At 45.4% G+C, this 21,476-nt stretch overlaps 1 protein-coding gene across 4 annotated transcripts in view; it reads left to right on the top strand.

The window, feature by feature from the left end:
• The window catches only part of LOC137525521 (uncharacterized), a 476,821-nt gene that overhangs the window by 316,670 nt on the left and 138,675 nt on the right, over positions 1-21,476 (top strand). For all 4 annotated transcript variants that reach the window (XM_068246643.1, XM_068246647.1, XM_068246645.1 and 1 more), the window contains exons 12-13: positions 17,422-17,505; positions 20,132-20,230. In XM_068246643.1, the coding sequence (XP_068102744.1) occupies positions 17,422-17,505; positions 20,132-20,230 (183 nt within the window). The remainder of the gene's footprint in view (positions 1-17,421; positions 17,506-20,131; positions 20,231-21,476) is intronic.

Here is a 21,476-nt window from a genome sequence, read left to right as displayed (position 1 = left end):
GAGCTCTCCATAGCATAGCATATCTGGGCAGCACGGTGGCGTAGAGGTTAGCTCTCTCGCCTTGCAGCGCTGGGTCCCTGGTTTGAATCCCAGCCAGGGCACTATCTGCAAAGAGTTTGTATGTTCTCTCCGTGTCTGCGTGGGTTTCCTCCGGGCACTCCGGTTTCCTCCCACATTCCAAAAACATACGGATAAGTTAATTGGCTCCCCCTAAAAATTGGCCCTAGACTACAGTACTTACACTATATAATATAGACATATGGCAATGGTAGGGATTAGATTGTGAGCTCCTTTGAGGAACAGATAGTGACAAGATATATAAATATATATACATTGTACAGTGCTGCGTAATATGTCGGCGCTATATATAAATACTAAAATACTAAATAATAATAATATCTGTCATAACAGAGATCCAAAGCTGCTTTGGCATCCAACCAATTTTGTCTGGATTGTTCTGTCATATCAGATATATATTTCAAATATGTTTGTCTAGCCCTGGAGGCTGCATCTGAGTAGGCTGCATATGATTTTTTTTTTCCTAGCACTGACATATGCAATTACTTTTCCTCGAATTACTGCCTTGGCAGCTTCCCAAAAAAGCAAAACGTTATCTGCATGTCGATAATTATTTCTCAGATAATCTAGCCACCACATTTCCAATTGAGCTAAGAAATCTTCATCATGTGCTAGCTGACTGGGAAATCTCCAACTAACAAATGATTGCTCACTAGCAGACGGTAAATGTAAAGTCAGGGTCACCAGGGCATGGTCTGAGATCACAATATTCAAAATTTCTGAGGTGTCAAACGTTCACATGGTGCTAGGAGTAACAAAAAACAAATCAATGTGTGATAATGATTTATGAGAAGGCGAGTAAAAAGAAAAATCCCTTTGTAATGGATGGAGAAATCTCCAAGCATTTACAAGTCCCGTGACTTCAACAAACTCTGCCAGTGAGCAGTCATTTTTATTTATTCTGTGCATTATCTTTGCTGAGCTTTCATAACGTCTATCTTCCATAGCGTTCACAACCCCATTAAAATCACCAGCGACTATTAAATTAGAAGATTGTTCTTCTTGAGCGATAAGGGATGTAATCGTGTTAAGAAACGAACTGCTCGCTGATAGGACAATACACATTAAGGACTGATAGATTATAACCTCTAATATTTAGACGAACCATAGCCCATCTACCCTGCCTCCACAGAGTCAAAATGCTGTTCCTCTATTTGGCATTGGAGAGATTTATGGATCAGAATAGCCACACCAGCTTTCTGTTTGACAGAGGGGGCTCCTATAACTGTTCCCACCCACAACTTCTGAAGAAATTTTAGTTCCTCTGCAGCAAGGTGAGTTTCCTGCAACACGACCACATCCGCTTTAAGTTTTTGCAAGTGACGTAATACTTTTATCCTTTTTTCACCAGTTCTCAACCCTTTTATGGTCCAAGTTACATCCTTAACATCAAGGAGGTTCATAGAGATCCATAATTGTACATGATGCTGTAGTTGTAACTGTGACAGGAAAGGGCGTCCCAGCTGAGCGCCCCCCTATCAAAATGTAACTAGACCTAATCAAGAAACACGAGTGGACTGTGATGGGAGAACACCTGAAAACCAACATTAAAATATAACAGAGTAACAAATAGAAAAACTTAAAGGGAAGATCCGTGCAGACTATAAAAAACAAACTGCACTTACCTGGGGCTTCTTCCAGCTCCTGGCAGTCGATCGGTGCCCTCGCCGCAGCTCTCCCGGCGTCCAGCAGTGAAGAAGTCGACCTCGCCAGGTTGGCTTCCGGATCGGCTTCTTGTGCGCTCCACAGCGCGGGTCACGTGGTGTAAGTGACGTCATCGGGTCCTGATGATGTCCCTACACCACTTGACCCCCCGCCGTGGAGTGCACAGAGGCCGACCTGGAAGCCGACCTGGCGAGGTCGGCTTCTTCACCGCTGGATGCTGGGAGGGTGAGGGCACTGATCAACTGCCAAGAGCTGGAAGAAGCCCCAGGTAAGTGCAGTTTGTTTTTTATAGTCTATGCGAACCTTCCCTTTAAGTGCAATTATAAGTTGTGGGGTAATGTCGCTCAAAGAACTTCCTTTTTTCCCCATGATTTTAGTAACCTCAATAGGTGTAGAGAGCACCACCCCATGATGGCCCCAAGTGCACCCCACATATCCTGACTCTGAAAAAACTATCAAGAGTAAAAGAGTCAAGCTAGCTGTTGTGGGACTGCACCCCGGGCCACAACAGATGGTCCCCATGTGTAGCAACTTTTAGAAATTCTGTTTCCCCAACAGCCCACTCCCCTCCTACTAATATAGTACAACAAAAGTAAATTTAACAAAGAAAACTGCATTAAATCTACAAAAATGAACACGTCATATTATCTACAGGAAAAACATGTTTAAACTATATTCCTCCGTGGTTAAAGCAAAATCAGGGTGATAAGCAAAGACATATTTTTTTTTTCAAACTCAGCTATCCCCACTGGGTTATATCCTGATTGTCTTAAGGCATAGGCCTTATATATCAGGTACTGTTTGCATCATTGTTTGAGAAAAAATAAAAAATGATATAACACAGTACCATTAAGAATTAGTGAGTGATTAACCCGCACCTCCCCTTATACCACTACCCCTCTCCCCATACAACCCCATACACCCAATATTCATAGTCCAACCATACTTCACATTCATACCCCAAGTAGGCTAGGTTATGTTAGGTCATAGTCACAGTGGTCCCTTGTACCATTGTGTCTCGTTCCCATTTTACTTATCCCCACTAATAATGAGGAGTTTGTAATAGGTTCTCCGGTTGTCATCTTCTATTTCTAGTCCTTTATCCTTTAAATATACATAGATGTCTAGGTGGTTCCCCCATTATCATGCCCACACAGGGCACCTTCTGCCGTCAGTATTTCGGCTAATCGCCAGTCTCCCTCCTCCCTAGCCCGTACTTGATGGTCCCGCCTATATGACCGCAAGGGGGGAGTAACCCCTTAGGTTACCCTAGATTTCTCTTATAAATTAATATTGGTTTGTGTAACGATCGGTGTAACACAGAGAGAATCTGATTCTTGGCGATCTGCAGTATCCCCAAGAATACAGATATACCTGATTATTGGGGATCTGCAGTATCACCAATAATCAAATATGACTAACCTCTGGATACCTGAGTAATATGAGTGTTTGGTGCAACAGTAATACTTTGAGGAGAATACCTGGGGAACAGGTATCAGGACAGTAGGCAATACTGTCCTGGAGAAGAAAGTACCTTCCAGTAACCTGGGACTCTCCCGAAGGGATGAGCCAGGCTAGGGGTAGGAAGAACCAGAATGTGAGTGACACCAAAGACAGAATGTCACTGACTGATCTGTGAACTATCTCTTAACTGAGAAGATAGTTCTCGAGGTCGGGCAAGACAGGTCGGCAACACACGGACAGACAAAGTACAAAGACAGGAGACTGATTCGGTAGTCCTAAGACACGCAGTGTTTGGCAACAGAGTATCAGAAATAGCGAGGTACCAAATCAGTAATCAGAAGAGTGGTCAGGAAAGCAGAAAGTCATAACAGATAATAAACAATGCCTAGTCTTGGGTGTGAGCTCCGTGATCATCAACACCCTGGAACTAGTCTGAAGAATAACAGAATGGTAATACAGATTCCTAGACTTGGGTGTGAGGTCCTTGATCATCAACACCCTGGCACTAGTCTGAAGTATAACAGAATGGTAATACAAGTCCCTAGGCTTAGGTGTGCGGTCCGTGATCATCAACACCCTGGAACTAGTCTGAAGTATAACAGAATGGTAATACAGAATCTAACAAAAGGTCTGAGTGCTTCCACGTAGTGATCGCAACAGCAGACAACCAGAGAATGACCAGCACCCAGTATATATAGTAAAGCACTCTCCAGCGCCTCCCCTAAGTGCTGGACCAATGGGAACTGGTTGAATCGTCAGCTGACCGGCTTGGTCAGCTGACTCCCTTCTGGCTGTCATAAAAGTTCTGCCTCTCAGCGCGCGCGCATCCTTCTGGACCTGTGTGGACTATCAGTCCCAGCCACACCAGACATGTGTTGCAAAGCACCCGCAGCGCTGGACGCGGAGCCGGCCGCACTGCTATCAGAGCATGCGGCGGTTTCTCCGCGTTCAGCCATACTAGTGGATGTAGGCCTACGCGTGCAAACTGCCGCGTTGGACGCGTAATCAGCCGCCTTGTTTTGAGTACACGCGGCGGCTTTTCCGCGTTTTTTCACACTGCTGAGTTTAGAAGGTGGGCTGTGTCGGCTAGATGGGGACAGTTTGCCTTACTGGACTGTTTTCTAACAGGGTTATCTGATGCGGTGGTGGATCTCATGTTTGGTCATCCTGAGACTAAGACCATTGACGACGCGATCTCATTGGCGGTTAAGATAGATCGCCGGGTCCGTTATCAGAGATAAACCCGGGGTAGATTCTCGGGGAGATCCATTCCTGCTGTCGCTTCTTCACCTTCTTCTTCTCTTCCATGGGATGAGCCGATGCAGATCGGACATTCTAAGTTGTCGGAGGTGGATAGGAGTCGGAGACAAACTGAGGGGCTTTGTCTGTATTGTGCAGAGAAGGGCCATGTGGTACAGAATTGCCGCAAGAAGGCGGAAAACTCTGCCGCCTAGGTGTAGCTAGAGGTACTACCCTAGGCGAGCATGTCTTACCTCTAAAAGAAAATCGCCTACCCCTCTAGTGTTCTATTACCTGGGAGAATCGAGTCTCATCTACCCAGGCATTCATAGACTCGGGCTCCGCAGCCAACTTCATAGACTCTGATTTTGCTATGAAGTTGGAAGTTGGGAATTCCCATTGTTTCCACAAATAGACAGATTTTTGTAACTGCAGTGGATGACTCTACACTTCAGGGGAAACAACCTCTAACACAGACTCCTGTATTGTTATGCCAAGTGGGGGGTACTTCATAAAGAACAAATACAATTCTTTGTGCTCAAAATGGCCACTTCCACAGTGATCCTTGGTATGCCATGGCTGCAAACACATTCTCCTCAGATTGACTGGAGTTCCGGTCAGCTATTAAGCTGGTCATCCCACTGTCATCATCATTGTTTGGAGAAAGTTGCTGTTTGTGCTACCAGGGTTCAAATGGAAGGGTTGCCTGCACATTATACTGACTTTGTCGACGTCTTTTGTCCCAATGCAGCAGATAAACTTCCTCCGCATAGAAGTTTTGACTGTGCTATTGAGTTGAGGTCAGGTTGTATGCCCCCTAGAGGCCATTTATATAATCTATCTGGCCCTGAGAAACTTGCTATGCAGGAATACATTAAAGAAAATTTGGCTAAAGGGTTCATCCGTCCTTCACAGTCTCCGGCCGGAGCAGGTTTCTTTTTTGTGCAAAAAAGGATGGTGGGCTTCGGCCATGTATTGATTACAGAGGGTTAAACAAGATTTGTTATTGTAAAGAATTGTTATTGTAACATCCACTGAACCTGTGGCTGCGGGCACGCAGGGTGCCTCCGCAGCCGCTTCGCCTTTCTGCTCAGGGACTTTGCCCGTTCCTCTGGCGTCTAGTACGCCGAGGACGGGGTTGTCATTTGCACATAGGGTTGCCGTATCGCGCGGGTGGCACGGAGACAGGACCTTTATGCGGGAAGGAGGCGCGTCAGCTGACCGGCCGGTCGGCTGACGTCAGAGGAGACTCACGGCGCTCTGGATTGGCTGATTGTTGTGGGCGCGGCCGTGGGGTCTCCTCTGCTTCAAAAGCCTTCAGTGTTCACTCGCAACTTGTCTGCTGTTGCGAATACTCATGTGTTAGCACTCAGACCTTAGATAGTATCCGGTGTGCTTTGATCCGGGAGGAAACCAGGGATTTCACACAAGACTAGGATTATTGTATTATTGTATATTTGATATTCTGTGTATGACTCTGGCTAACCTCTGACCCTGCTCTTGCTTATTGATTCTGTACCTCTGCCCATCTGACTCTGTTGCTGAACTCTGCCTGATACCTTACTACTCTCTTACCTGCCCATTCTGTACTGTACCTGCCCGCCTGTTGCTGATCCTAGCCTGTCTGACCTTTCTACTCACCAGTGAGCCCTTGTCACTGGTGAGGTGCTCTTTGCTAGTACCCACCAGCTCCTCTGGTGAGGTTTAGCCTAGCTATTCAGTTACTGTGTTCTAATAGTACCCATTAGCTCCTCTGGTGAGGTTTAGTCAAACTATTCAGTTGCTGTGTACCAATAGTGCCCACCAGCTGCTCTGGTGAGGTCTAGCTAAACTATTCTGTTACTGTTGCACCAAGCACTACATACCTTGTATTCTGCCAGCTATACTTGCATTATTGGTGATACTGCAGATCACCACATAATCAGGTATAGCGTCTGTATTATTGGTGATTCTGCAGATCACACATAATCAGATGACTATGTTGCTACACCAATCGTTACAGTTATCCACTCCCTTTAATAGATGACTTGTTCTTCCAGATTACTAATGCAATTAACTTCTCTAAACTCGATCTTAGAGGGGCATACAACCTGGTACGCATAAGGGATGGTGACGAATGGAAGACGGTGTTCAACACGCCCGATGGGCACTACGAATATTTGGTTATGCCCTTCGGGTTATGTAACGCTCCAGCCGTCTTCCAGGAGTTGATCAATGAGGTCTTTCGGGAGGTTTTAGGGCGGTTCGTCCTCATTTATTTAGATGACATACTCATTTTCTCACCTAGTTTGGCTGAACACAGGGAACATGTGAAGTATGTGTTAGGAAAACTGAGACAGAACTCTTTATATGCAAAACTAGAGAAATGCCTTTTTTAAGTTTCTGAAGTTCCCTTTTTGGGTTATGTCATTTCAACCGCTGGTCTCTCCATGGACCCCAGTAAAGTTTCTGCTGTGCTGGAATGGCCGCAGCCCTTGGGGTTGAAGGCACTCCAGAGGTTCATAGGTTTCGCCAACTACTATAGAAAATGTATTAAAGGATTTTCTTCCGTGGTGTCACCTTTCATAGTACTTACCAAGTAAGGGGCAGACACTTACAATTGGTCAGCAGAAGCACATGCTGCTTTTGCAACATTGAAGAAGTTGTTTTGTTACACTCCCATTTTGCGGCATGTTGATATCACTCTCTCCTTTATCGTGGAGGTAGATGCATCAGAAGTAGGGGTTGGGGCTGTGTTGTCTCAACACTCTGGTCTTCAAGGCAGATTGCATCTGTGTGCGTTTTTCTCTCAGAAGTTTTCTCCAGCCGAGAGAAATTACGATATTGGGAACCGCTAGCTCTTGGCGGTCAAACTCGCGTTTGAGGAATTGCGCCATTGGCTCGAAGGAGCAGAGCATAAGATTACGGTCTATACTGACCATAATAATTTAGAATATATCGAGGGGGCCAAGAGACTTCGTCCCTGACAAGCTCGTTGGTCCTTGTTTTTCTCAAGGTTCAGATTTGTCATTACTTACAAGCCAGGAAGTAAAAACATCAAGGCAGACAGTCTGTCTAGATGTTTTGAGCCTGAGACAGTGCAGCCACCAGCCCCGGAGAACATCCTGCCCGAGAAAATTGTCATAGCAGTCACCGACACGTAGGAGGATTGGTTGGGTACATTGGGTCCTTATCAACAGGATGTTCCCGAAGGGAAACCAGATGGGGTACTGTTCGTCCCTCTAAATTTAAGTTGTTTCATGCGCATAAAAATGCAAGGCATCCTGGAGTGGCTAGAACCCAGGATTTGCTTACTAGATGTGTGTGGTGGCCGTCCCTGTTAACAGATTGCAAGGAGTTTGTCAGAGATTGTTGGGTTTGTGCCAGAAACAAACCTTTCAGACAAGCTCCGGTGGGCATGCTCCAGTCTTTACCAGTGCCTGAGCAACCATGGACCCATCTGTCCATGGATTTTGTGGGTGAACTTCCTAGATCACAGGGTAAAACTGTCATCTGGGTGGTAGTCGACAGGTTCAGCAAAATGGCTCACTTTATTCCACTGGACGGACTCCCCTCAGCCCAGGAATTGGTGGATCTCTTCATCCATCACATTTTTAGGTTACATGGGATACCAGAAAATGTGGTGTCAGATAGGGGAGTCCAATTCGTGTCCAAGTTTTGGAAAGCATTTTGTCATCATCTGGAAATGAACTTGTCATTTTCCTCAGGCTACCACCCACAGACCAACGGGCAAACCGAGAGAGTCAATCAGTCACTTGAGCAGTTCCTCAGGTGCTATGTGGCTGATGCTCAGCTGGAATGGGCAAAATTCCTGCCATATGCGGAATTTGCACATAATAATCTTAAAAGTGCCTCTTCTGGATTCTCTCCTTTTCAGGTGGTCTCGGGGAGATCTCCTAAGTTCTCTCCATTACCAGTGGTGTCCTCTTCTCTTCCTGCGATGGAAGATTGGCAGAGATCTTTGAGGGACATCTGGGCTACGGTGAAAAGAAATTTGGAAAAGGCTTTTGTGACCCAGAAAAGACATGCTGATAAGAAGCGGTCTGCAGAATGGGAATTTGTTCCTGGGGATATGGTGTGGGTTTCTACACGGCACCTGGTGTTGAAACAGCCCTCAGCCAAGCTAGGCCCTAGGTTTATAGGCCCATATCCTGTAACCAAGAAAATTAACAATGTGACCTATGTGATCACTCTACCTCTTAGTATGAGATGTGGAAAGTCTTTTCATGTGTCTCTTTTGAAACCTGCAGTACATGTGAATTCCTCTCCCCCCCTCCCCCTTGTGGTGATTGATGGGGAGCCCGAGTAGGAGATTGAGCAGATATTGGATTCTCGTCGGGTGCGCAATTCTATTCAGTATCTGGTGCACTGGAAGGGGTATGCGCCTGAGGAGAGATCCTGGGTGCCAGCTTATCGCATGCATGCTGAGGAATTGAGGCAAAGTTTTCATGAACTACATCCTGAGAAACCGTGTAGTACGTGTCCGGAGTCCACGCCTCAAGGTACTGTAATGAATAGTGACATGTCAGCTGCGGTGAATAGCAGTACCACAGCAGCTGCTTCTGGTTCTCTGCCTGCCAGTCTCCCCGCACCTCGGGTGTCTAGCGCGCCGAGGACGGGTGTGGGGAATGGCCACATGTCAGCTGCGGTGGATGGAGGGTCCACCGCGGTCAGTGCTGGGTCTCTGCCTGCTAGTTTCTCCGCGCCTCGGGCATCTAGCACGCCGAGGACGGGTGTCTCTACTAATCTCAGGGGCACATTAGTGCGTGCGCGTGCTCACCGTCAGGATCTTTAGGCCAGGAGGAGGCGCGTTAGCTGACCGGCTGGTTGGCTGACGTCAGAGGACACGCTCGCCGCTCCTGATTGGCTGAGTGCGGTGGGCGTGCCTTGAGGGTCCTCTCCGCTTCTTAAGCCTCTCGGCTTCACTTACAACTTGTCTGCTGTTGCAAATACTTCGTGTTAGCGCTCAGACCTTAGTCAGTTCCCTAGTTTGTTAGAACCAGCAGGAGCTGGGAATTCATACTAAGTTAGATCGGCTTGATAGCTTAATAGTACTAAATTGTTTATTATCTGTGTATGACTTTGGCTACTTCTGACCAATCTTACTCTCAGTGATTCTGTACCTTTGCCTATCTGATCTTGTTGCCAACTCAGCCTGATTACCGTTCTGTCTCTGTCTCCTGATTTTGTACCTCTGCCCATCTGATCTTGCTGCCAGCCCTGCCTGAATTACTTTCTGCCTCTGTTTGTCGATTCTGTACCTGATCCGTCTGTCTGTTGCCGAACTGATCTGTCTGACCTCTCCACTCTCACCAGGGAGCCCTTGTCTCTGGTGAGAGGTGTAGTACTGGTAGTACCCACCAGCTCCTCTGGTGAGGTATTGCTAATACTATCAGTACTTACTGTTGCACCAATCACATCACTCAGTGCATTAAAGTGTGACTTTGTCACGTTACTTCTTGGTGTCTTTATAGTATCGTTAGCTAACTCATCAGTTATCTATATATCTGTATTATTGGTGATTCTGCAGATCACCATATAATCAGGTATATATCTGATTATAGGTGATACTGCAGATCACCTGATAATCAGAACACTGTTCTTGCTAACACCAATCGTTACAGATGCACTGTGTAATCAGGTCCAGGCTCTGACTGAGGCAGTAAACAATCTGACTGTTACGGTCAATTCGCAACAGACACAACTCAACCAAATGTCTGAAGAGGTGCGTGCATTACAGAACCCTACTGTACCAGTGCCATCCCCTCCTGTTTTGGAGCCGAGAATGCCTCTCCCAGAGAAATTCTTTGGTCACAGGTCAGATTTCAGGAACTTTAAAAATCATTGTATGTCTTATTTTGAGTTGCGGCCCACATCTTCTGGTTCAGAACAACAGAGAGTCACCTTTATTAAAACACTTTTATCAGGGGACTCCCAGACTTGGGCTTACAGTCTACCTGATGGTCATGAACCACGATCTTCCGTGCAGAAGTTTTTTGATTCTATGGCCATAATTTATGACGGCGGTTACAGCTGAAAGAAAGCTGAGAACCCTCCGTCAGGGACATAATTCTGTTGAAACTTATGGGGCAGAGTTTAGGAGGTGGGCAGTTTCAGCTAGATGGGGACAATTTGCTCTTTTAGATTGTTTTTTGACAGGCCTGTCAGACTCAGTTTCTGATGTGATGATCAGTCATCCTGAGCCCAAAACTGTGGATGAGGCTATATCATTAGCGGTAAAATTGATCGCCGTATTCGTTACCAAAAACAGGGCAGGTGCAGGGCTTCTATCAAACCCGTTTCCCTGTCTGGGTCCACTCCTATGTCCCAAGATAAACCAATGCAGATCGGCCATTCCAGGTTGTCTGAATTAGAAAAGAACAGGAGAAGAAAGGAGGGTCTATGCCTGTATTGTGCAGAGAAAGGTCATGTGGAACAAAATTGTCCAAGAAAGGCGGAAAAGGCGAGTCAGTTTTACCTCTACCTGATGAAAGATTATTACTGCCTTGTTCCATAACTTGGGGAGATCAAGTTATATCTACCCAAGCATTTATTGATTCTGGCTCGGCAGCTAATTTTATTTATCTTACTTTTGCCCGTAAACGGGGTATTCCTAATTTTCCATTGGACAGACAAATTTTTGTTACCGCAATTGACGACTCTCCTTTACAGGGTAGACAGTCTCTTTCTCAGACGCCTGTTCTTTCATGTCATGTGGGGGTGCTCCACAAGGAAGAAATTCAATTTTTTGTACTAAAGATGGCCACTTCTACAGTGATTCTTGGTTGCTCGAATGTACCAAAATTCGATTGGGGTACATTCGAATTCAGGCCCGCGGAAAATTCGAAATTCAGATGCGATCGCCGAATTCGGTTCGGATTCGAATTCGGTTCGGGTTGCGTAAAAAAATTCGGGAAAAATTCGTGTTCGCGAATTCGGATGTTTTTTTTTTTTTTTTAAGGGAAATCACATGTGTAATATATAAAAAAAAAAAAATGTGATGGAAAACTTTTTTTTCAGCATTTCTTGTTTATTCATCGTCACCATCTTAATTTTTTTCTCTCCACCTTTTTCTTCACCATCTTCTTTTTATGTTTTACCCTCTTTTTGTTTCTCGTCATCAATCATTCATTACTATCATATTCATCATCTTCTTCTCCACTGGCATCTGGTTCTTTAAGTTCTTCTTCTTCTTCACCTGGTTCATCTTCATTTGTTTTGTCATCTTCTTCTTCACCTGGTTCTTCTTCGTCTTCTTATTCTCCTTCTTCATCATCCTCTGGTTCTTCTTCACCTGGTTCTTCTCTTCTTCTTCTTAACCTGGTTCTTCTCTTCTTCTTCTTCACCTGGTTCTTCTCTTCTTCATCTTCACCTGGTTCTTCTCTTCTTCTTCTTCTTCTTCACCTGGTTATTCTCCTTCTTCTTCACCTGGTTCTTCTTCATCTTCTTATTCTTCTTCAACATCATCTGGTTCTTCTTCACCTGGTTCTTTTCTTCTTCACCTGGTTCTTCTTCATCTTCTTCACCTGGTTCTTCTTCTTCTTCACCATCTGGTTCTTCTTCTTCTTCTTCACATGGTTCTTCTTCTTCTTCACCATCCACCACCAACATTCTTTGTTTTTTCCCTTACAGAACTCTACTGTTGTAAAATGTTATCTTCAACACCAGCATAGCTATTGTAGTGGCGTAATAGCTATTGGCGCATGGCAGCAGCGCATAATTCTGTGGACCCTGGCGTTGGGAACACAAACAGGCAGGAGGATAAACTCAGCACGAGGAGTGGCGAATGGCAGCAGGCAATGTGTGGACCCTGGCGGTGGGAACACAGACAGGCAGGAGGATAACTATAGCAGCAGCAGGAGGAGGAGGAGGAGTGACGTATGGCAGCAGGCAATGTCACAGGCCAATGGTACCTAGCGTTTGTACCATGGCTGAAAATAAACACCAAAGAGCAGGAGGAGGTTCTACACAGCAGTTGTGCAGCCCACATTGTGCCCAATGCACAACTGGGACAGCACAGTTTTCAACCCAGACACCTCAGAATTTAATTTTTTTTACAACAGTATAGCTATTGTAGTGGTGTAATAGCTAGTGGCGCATGGCAGCAGCGCATAATTCTGTGGACCCTGGCGGTGGGAACACAGACTGGCAGGAGGATAAACTCAGCATGAGGAGGAGTGGCGAATGGCAGCAGGCAATGTGTGGACCCTGGCGGTGGGAACACAGACATGCAGGAGGATAACTATAGCAGCAGCAGGAGGAGGAGTGACGTATGGCAGCAAGCAATGTCACAGGCCAATGGTACCTAGCGTTGGTACCATGGCTGAAAATAAACACCAAAGAGCAGGAGGAGGTTCCGGACAGCAGTTGTGCAGCCCACATTGTGCCCAATGCACAACTGGGACAACACAGTTTTCAACCCAGACACCACAGAATTGTATTTATTATTATTTTTTTTTTACAACAGTATAGCTATTGTAGTGGCATAATAGCTAGTGGCGCATGGCAGCAGTGCATAATTCTGTGGACCCTGGTGGTGGTAACACAGACAGCAGGATAACTACAGCAGCAGGAAGAGGAGTGACGTGTGGCAGCAGCAGGCATGCATTGTGTGGTGAACAGCAGGAGGATGAAAATCAGTGCTTCGTAATATGTTGGTGCTGTATAAATAGAAATAAATAAATAAATACACAAATAAATTCATAAATAAATCAATAAATTCATAAATATATAAATACATCAGCAACAGCAGCAGGAAGAGGAGTGACATGTGGCAGCAGCAGGCATGCATTGTGTGGAGAACAGCAGGAGGATGAAAATCAGCGCTTCGTAATATGTTGGCGCTGTATAAATACAAAAAATAAATAAATACACAAATAAATAAATTCATAAATAAATCAATAAATTCATAAATATATAAATACATTAGCAACAGCAGCAGGAAGAAAAGTGACGTTTGGCAGCAGCAGGCATGTCACGGGCCATGGTAGCTAGCGTTACTACCACAGCAAGTGAAGAGACACCAGGCCAAATTATCAGGACCCCGGGAATGAAGGTTTATGTTGTCAAACAATGATTCCCAGGCACCTTATGTCCTCCTCTCGCCGACAGTAGGTGCCAGGAACGTGCCTTCAATCCAGGCCTGGTTGATCTTCAAAAATGTCAGTCTGTCCACTCCCTCTGTGGACAGACGAGAGCGCATCCAAGTGATGCTGGCCTGGGAATGTAACAATTTACTACAGAAAGGTAAAAAAATCACACAGTAACTAATGACAAAAATTAAATGAAGGGGTGGGAGGTAGTAGTAGTGGAAGACTACCACCTACCTAGTAGTAGTACAGTTGTATGCACAGGTAGTAACTATGAAACGCCTGCTGTACTAAACAGTAAACAATATAACTAACTGCCAGACAGTGGGTGACCAATTACAGTCGGCCGGTCACACGCGGTCAGACGCAATCAATAGGGTGCGCCGGCAAATGACAGACACAGCAGGTGACAACAAGGGATGCTGGCCTGCGAATGTAACAATTTACTACAGAAAGGTAATAAATCACACAGTAAAAAATGAAAAAAATTAAATGAAGGGGTGAGAGCCTGGGAGGTAGTAGTAGTGGAAGACTACCACCTACCTAGTAGTAGTACGGTTGTACTCGCAGGTAGTAACTATTAAACGCCTGCTGTACTAAACAGTAAACAATATAATTAACTGCCAGACAGTGGGTGACCAATTACAGTCGGTTGGTCACACACGGTCAGACGCAATCAACAGGGTGCGCCGGCAAATGACAGTCACAGCAGGTGACAACAAGGGATGCTGGCCTGCGAATGTAACAATTTACTACAGAAAGGTAATAAATCACACAGTAATAAATGAAAAAAATTAAATGAAGGGGTGGGTGGTAGTAGTAGTGGAAGAGAGACTACCACCTACCTAGTAGTAGTACGGTTGTACGCGCAGGTAGTAAATATTAAACCCCTGCTGTACTAAACAGTAATCAATATAACTAACTGCCAGACAGTGGATGACAAATTACAGTCGGTCGGTCACACACGGTCAGACGCAATCAACAGGGTGGGCCGGCAAATGTCAGTCACACAGCAGGTGACAACTAGTGTTGGGCGAACAGTGTTCGCCACTGTTCGGGTTCTGCAGAACATCACCCTGTTCGGGTGATGTTCGCGTTCGGCCGAACACCTGATGGTGTTCGACCTTTTAAGTTCGGGTTCGCCCCGAACTACTAAATGGCCGCCGAACAGGGCCAAACAGGGCCCCTGTTCGGCCGAACAAGGCCCTGTTCGGCCGAATACTGCCCCCTTATGGGGTCGCAGGCATAAGGGGGGAGCATGCCCCGATCGCGGGGGGGGGGGGTCGGAAATTCCCCCCACCCCCTCCGCTAGCGCTCCCCCCTCTGCCCGCTTCCCCATACAAAAGTTTAAGGAAGTAAAACAGTACCGGTGGTAGTGGGTGGCTGGCAGTGGGCGGCACTATGAAGTGAGTGACTGAGGAGGAGGAGTCCGGAGAGTGACGCGTTGAGGGAGGCCGGGCAGCGGGCGGTTCAGCAGTAGTACAGCAGTGCCGCCCACTGCCAGCCACCCACTACCACCGGACCGGTACTTCCTGAAACTTTTGTATGGGGAAGCAGGCAGAGGGGGGAGCGCTAGCGGAGGGGGTGGGGGGAATTTCCGACCCCCCCCCCCCGCGATCGGGGCATGCTCCCCCCTTATGCCTGCGACCCCATAGGGCCCCCAAAAGCGGGATGTTCGGGGAGTTCGGGGTTCGGCCCGAACATGCCGAACATCGCGGCCATGTTCGGCGAACTTTCCCGAACCCGAACATCCAGGTGTTCGCCCAACACTAGTGACAACAAGGGATGCTGGCCTGTACAAAGTCAATCAGTAACTAACTAGTATTAACTAACAGTACTGAAGCTATAAACTAACAGACTACAGCAAACAGCAGCAGTACAATTTAACTAAACTACTATAGTACACAACTAACTAGAATCCCTAACCTACCTAAGCTAGTGGTAGGCTAAGGCTGCCCTAGGCTAGCAGGCCTAGCCTGCACACAGACTAACACTAGCCTAGCACAGTATACAGTACACACTAGCTGACTACAAACAATCAAATTACTATCTATCTATATAACAGTACAATGAATGTGTTTAGGAGGTGTTAAGAAGCAAAACGCTAGGTTTAGCACAGAATACACTTGATCAGACACGCAGCACAGCACTGGAGATGCTCTCAGTACCAGCTCAGTCACACAAGTGCGTAGCTCCGCAAAATGGCCGCCGCCTTATATAGAGGAGGGGAGGGCCAGGCTCCCCTCCTCTGATTGGTTGATAGCGTTGCCAGGGACTCGGCTGGAGGAATTCTGATTGGCCCGTGTAATCGTCAAACAGCAGAGGCGCCAAAAAGTGTAAAAGAATTCCTTTTAAAAACGTTTAAAAGAAGGGAGGGATATGGGTGGATTCACCTCCCTTAAGTACAGACCAGCCAATGAGCCGTAAACAGACAACAGTATAATTTATTGGGGATTCTCCAGGCAATGCAACGCGTTTCACGGGCAAAGCTCCCGCTTCATCAGGCAATCAAAATGGAGAAAAACATTAGCAGGTTATGTCCAGGTTTGAGCGCCTCATAGAGGCGCTCAAACCTGGACATAACCTGCTAATGTTTTTCTCCATTTTGATTGCCTGATGAAGCGGGAGCTTTGCCCGTGAAACGCGTTGCATTGCCTGGAGAATCCCCAATAAATTATACTGTTGTCTGTTTACGGCTCATTGGCTGGTCTGTACTTAAGGGAGGTGAATCCACCCATATCCCTCCCTTCTTTTAAACGTTTTTAAAAGGAATTCTTTTACACTTTTTGGCGCCTCTGCTGTTTGACGATTACATTGATTGAGTCCACCCTGGGTGGAGGGGTGTATCCCCATCTTTTTTCCCTGTCTACAGAGAGCGACATTTTAATACCTGAGTGGGGTCAGGTTATAATTCTCCCCACCTGCCGTTTCAGTGGTTGCCTGTGCGGTAACCCAATTTTGTGAGTATATTCATTATCGATTACCTTTTTCTCCTAATTTCCTGACATACTACACCATATCGGGCTCTCGATCTCTTTTTGTGTGTTTTATCTAAGCTTCTGATTGGCCCGTGTCACTCCCGAAGCCGAACCCAACGCGTCATCCGGCCGAATTGAAATGCGCACATTCGGCCGCCTTCGGCTTCGGGTCCGGCGCATTCGGCTTTGACTTCGGGAATGCTGAAATTTACCCGAATAATTCTGGTAAATTCGCAATCGGGAGTCCTGGAGAGAAAGCCTAGCCACTGGTACAGGGGGAAGGTCAAACATGCCATGTGGTCGCCTGCCAACGCGAACACGCGTTATTCCCCGGCAACTGCCTGCCGGCTAACAGAGTGAGCCGTCTCTAGCCATCACACACTGATTGCTATTAGACTAAGCGGTGCCCCAGGTCCATCAACCTCCCCCAACACCTTAATCTCTAGTTATCTGACTTGCAGCCACTGACCTGTATCTCCTTTTCTTATTTCTCTCTGCTTCAACCACAATAGGGGAATAATAGCTGAGTGAGTTGTGTGCCTCTCCTACACTGCGCCCTGAGGCTGGAGCCTCTCTCTCCTCTTCCCGGTCCTACCCTAATTGCTGCCAATCAGCAAAGCGCTGCTGCTATTAATGTATCCCTACGGATACATTCTCACTGCAGTGTTTGCAATTTGTATTTTTTTTATGGATGAACCTCAGATATACCTTTATTGCATCCTGCACAGTCAGCTGGGTTGTGTTGCTCTTAACTGTTTTATTTTTTGCAAAAACAATAAAAAATTTTTTTTAAAAACGTGCATGCAAGCCTGAAATATTAGCACCTCATTGACCACCTCAAAGAAAGAGAAGTATGAGGACCTTTATTTCATTTTGTACACTTATTTATTTGTCTTTTTTTCCATTAGGAAAAGATAAACCTCCTGCCTCTCCCACCAAGCCCACTGCTCCGGACCTAAACCCACAGGAGAAACGCTCAGCCACACCAACAAGTAAGTAAAGCAAACAGGTAGACAGAAGGTGCCTGTTTCTACCCGTTACCATATTTAACATCACTTTAAAGTTATGGTGCTTATATTACTTTCAAATATTTGTTGTGCATGTGAATGTGTTTGTTTTTTTATTTTGTTTTTTTGTAGTTCCTGTATATTTGTGTATGCTAATAGTGTATGCATGAAAGCCAAGTATGCATATGTGCATACATGTATGTATATGGAGAGCAGAGATAGTAAATGAGATGGTTATAATCTCAGTCAAGCACATCTACAGCAAACCGCATGCACCTCAGAACCAATCAAAGGAAAGTGTAAGATCGTGTACCGATGGGTACCCCAGGATACAGCGAAGTCACGGAACAAGGAAGGCGACACAGACACCAGCTTAGTGCAACCAAAGCTTTCTTTACTGGAAAGTATTAACAGGAACAGTTACAAACACAACAAGATTTGCAATACACAGGGTACCCTATACCCCAGAGTCCCCACTTCTGTCCAACAGGACACCTCTACCTGATGGCAGTTTACAGTAGAGCCTCCAAGTCATACTGAACTGCAGAATCACTCTTAGCCATTAGCAGACACAGCAGAGCGAACAAGTCATGCTGAACTGCAGGATCAACCCTAGACGTGGGCAGTTTACAGCAGAGCCTCAAGTCTTGCTGCACTGCAGTATCAATCCAGTGTCACTTGCTAAAAACAGTTCCTAACTATCTACCTAAAGCAGGCCTAAGTCTCAGTTTCTTCAGGTACCGTACCACAAAAAAAAACAGTTGAAAGGGACTCCGAGCAGTGCAGAAACTATGGAAAGATGCATATCATTTTAAAGCTCTCTTTCTCCTCTTTCCAATGATATATAAACTGCCGCCCTACGCCTTTTAGTTTTTGCTATTTTCGCGATTGAAATTGCAGCTGACACGATTTCGATCGCGTATATAGAGAAAACTAAAAGGCGTAGAATGACGATTTAGGTGTCGTCAGAAAGAGGAGAAAGAGAGCTTTAAAATGATATCCATCTTTCCATAGTTACATTGTATTACACAGGGCGACTTTTTCTCAAAGTCAGCAGCTCCGTTCAGCAGAAAAAGTCGCCCTGTGTAATACAATGTAACTATGGAAAGATGGATATCATTTTAAAGCTCTCTTTCTCCTCTTTCTGACGACACCTAAATCTTCGTTCTACGCCTTTTAGTTTTCTCTATATACGCGATTGAAATCGCGGCCATGTCAATTTCAATCGCGAAATTAGCGAAAACTAAAAGGCGTAGGGCGGTGGTTTATATATCATTGGAAAGAGGAGAAAGAGAGCTTTAAAATGGTATGCATCTTTCCATAGTTTCTGCACTGCTCGGAGTCCCTTTAATGAAAACACAAGAACCCGGGTTCACTGACCTGTTCCTACTTGGTATCAGCAGATGCCTCTCTTTAGGACAGCCTCAGGCCTGCAACCACATTTGCAGCCTTGATGGGTAGCTGGCGTAGAATCCTAAGCCCAGGGCAGCTAACTGGGAACAATCTCCACTCCAGCAAGCAGGATTCAAGGAGAAAACAGCGATCAGTCTCTCTGCAGCTTGTATGGATCCAGATTGTTCTTTTCACAGACAGCTCTCCACAAAAACAACCATGTCTGTCTCTGTCTTCTCTTCCTTGTCTCTCAAGAGCTGCCAGGCCCCACCCCTCATGCTTGTTCATCCCTCAGCAGGATAAGATTATAACTTTCTGATACAGGCGGCATCTAGTGGCCAAAATGCAAACTGTCACTTCAGAACTTAATTCAGGCAACATTCTTGACAATCTCACAAAAGTGACAGAGCAATTTGGCAGGGGAACACATGGCCATAAGAGGGTCTGTGGGATCCATGTATTAAGGCCTCTTTTCCACTACTTACTGCTGCCTGGTAACTGCTCACTGCTGCCTGATAACTGCTTGCTGAGCACACAGTTAAACTGCTCATGGAAAAGAGGCCTTAATGATGTTAGTAACTACAGGACCTGCTGTTAACCCCTTTTCCACCTCCCCAACCTTGTAGAACATTAGCAGCTGATGTCAGCATGTGGGCACTTTTCCACAAGCAGTTGATAGACAGTGAAAAGACTGTCGGACTCTCACAACTGCTTGCTGCTGCCTGGTAACTGCTTGCTGCTGCATGGCAACTGCTTGCTGCTGCCTAGTAACAGATCACTGCTGCTTGTTAACTACTCAATGATGCTTGCTTGGTAAGTGCTCACTGAGCATGCAGATTGAATGTAATTAGACATGCAGATTGCTGATTGTACTTACGGATTCAGAGTTACCAGAGTTACAATAAATTGGTGTAAGTTTATTGCTAATTTATAATGTGTTGTAGCCCTAAGCATTAAACCACAGCCTTTCTATTTGGTCATCTGTTTATTTCATAGATAGTTGAGTTAAAGAATACTGTGTTGTGCACCCTCGTACCATCATGCACATCCACCTGATTTTGATTGGTTCAATGCAAAGCTGCATATTATTTGTACTACCATTGCATGCAAGCCTGAATTACTAGCATCTTTTTGACCATATCACAGAAAAAGAGCGCATGAGGACTTTAATTTCCTTTTTAAAACATATTTATTTCTTGCTTTTTTTTTCTTTCACCAGCAACAAATACACTTCCTAGTCTGTCTCCTCTTGCTTCTCCCACCCAGAAAACTGCCCTGGACCTCAAACCACAGGAGGAACTTCCAACCACGCCAATCAGTAAGTAGAGCAGGCAGGTGGGCAGTGGTGATCATTGGTGGGATGACTGCTCTTGCAGGAGGGGATTGGAGTGCTCGGGAGGCTGGATATCACTGCTAAGTGGCACAAAGAGGCAGCATCTAACTACTGCAACACATTTGCAGTGCTAATTCCACCATAAGCGTGTTTTAACCCTTTGAAATCTTTAATCAAACTGTTCTTGGCAATGGCTGTCAGTAAAGGATTGACTCGTATTGAGACTTATCTCATCTAATGCCATTGAGAGGATGACAGCAGTTCACTAGACAAAATATAAAATTTTTTAAACTCCCTATTTTTTAATCATCCAGAAGTCAGCTGACACATGTGTAACCCGATTTATCCGTTAGCACCAGGCCCCGGCTGAGTGGAATCCACCAGACACTTGACTCAGATGAAATTATCAAAGATTTATTTGTGACCTAACAGTGGTCACTGTAGAAATGGATCAACCAAAAACACTTCAATGTCACAACACACTTTCCTTGCACATCAAAGGTCAAAAATAACACAATCTTCTGGTCTTCACAGCCAGTGCACCGGTAAACGCTGTGGAATAAAAAGGTTAGTTACATACAAAGTATTTGAGCTACAAAGGTCTTATTGTACAACAATCCGCTTTACCGCATATACAATAAACAGTACTGTTGTTGGGCGTGGGCTGGGGGAAAGGGGCTGGTCTACTGAGCAATTCAGTTCAGTTTCTAAAAAGTTCTCAGTCCCTTCTAACCAAGTCCAAGCAATACTGCTCAGCAAAACCTTGGGGGAACTCATGACAGTTCTTGAGATGGTACTGAACAATTAACAGTTCACTGGTTGGTCCCAAATAGGATGTTCACCTTGTTCACAGATCTGTTAGGCTCTTTACTCTTTGTATGGTAACACTCAATTCACTTTACCCCTAACTCCTCCCCTTGGGACAGGGCCTCCCAAAATAACAAACAATTTCCAATATAAATTAAATAATCAAAAAGGGCTAGAGCAAAATAAAAGTAAATAAAATATTAAGTGACCGATGCACCCCTCTATACCACCAATATCACCATTTTACAATATAACTCTGTTTAAGTGCACATTGATTTTAAGCCTGAATAAGCTCTAATTTAGAGTTGTTGCAAGACTTGTACTGTATTTTGATCAGGTATCACCTGGGTTCTCCTGCAGCACACTTTAGTATCACAAGATGCAATGTAACTCCTCCTCCACTTATCTTCTTAATGCTGACAGG

This window comes from Hyperolius riggenbachi, chromosome 7 (assembly GCF_040937935.1).
Source record: "Hyperolius riggenbachi isolate aHypRig1 chromosome 7, aHypRig1.pri, whole genome shotgun sequence".
In the NCBI taxonomy this organism is placed as follows: domain Eukaryota; kingdom Metazoa; phylum Chordata; class Amphibia; order Anura; family Hyperoliidae; genus Hyperolius; species Hyperolius riggenbachi.
The sequence above is the reverse complement of the archived record's forward strand: the minus strand, read 5'-3'. Positions and strand labels throughout refer to the sequence as shown.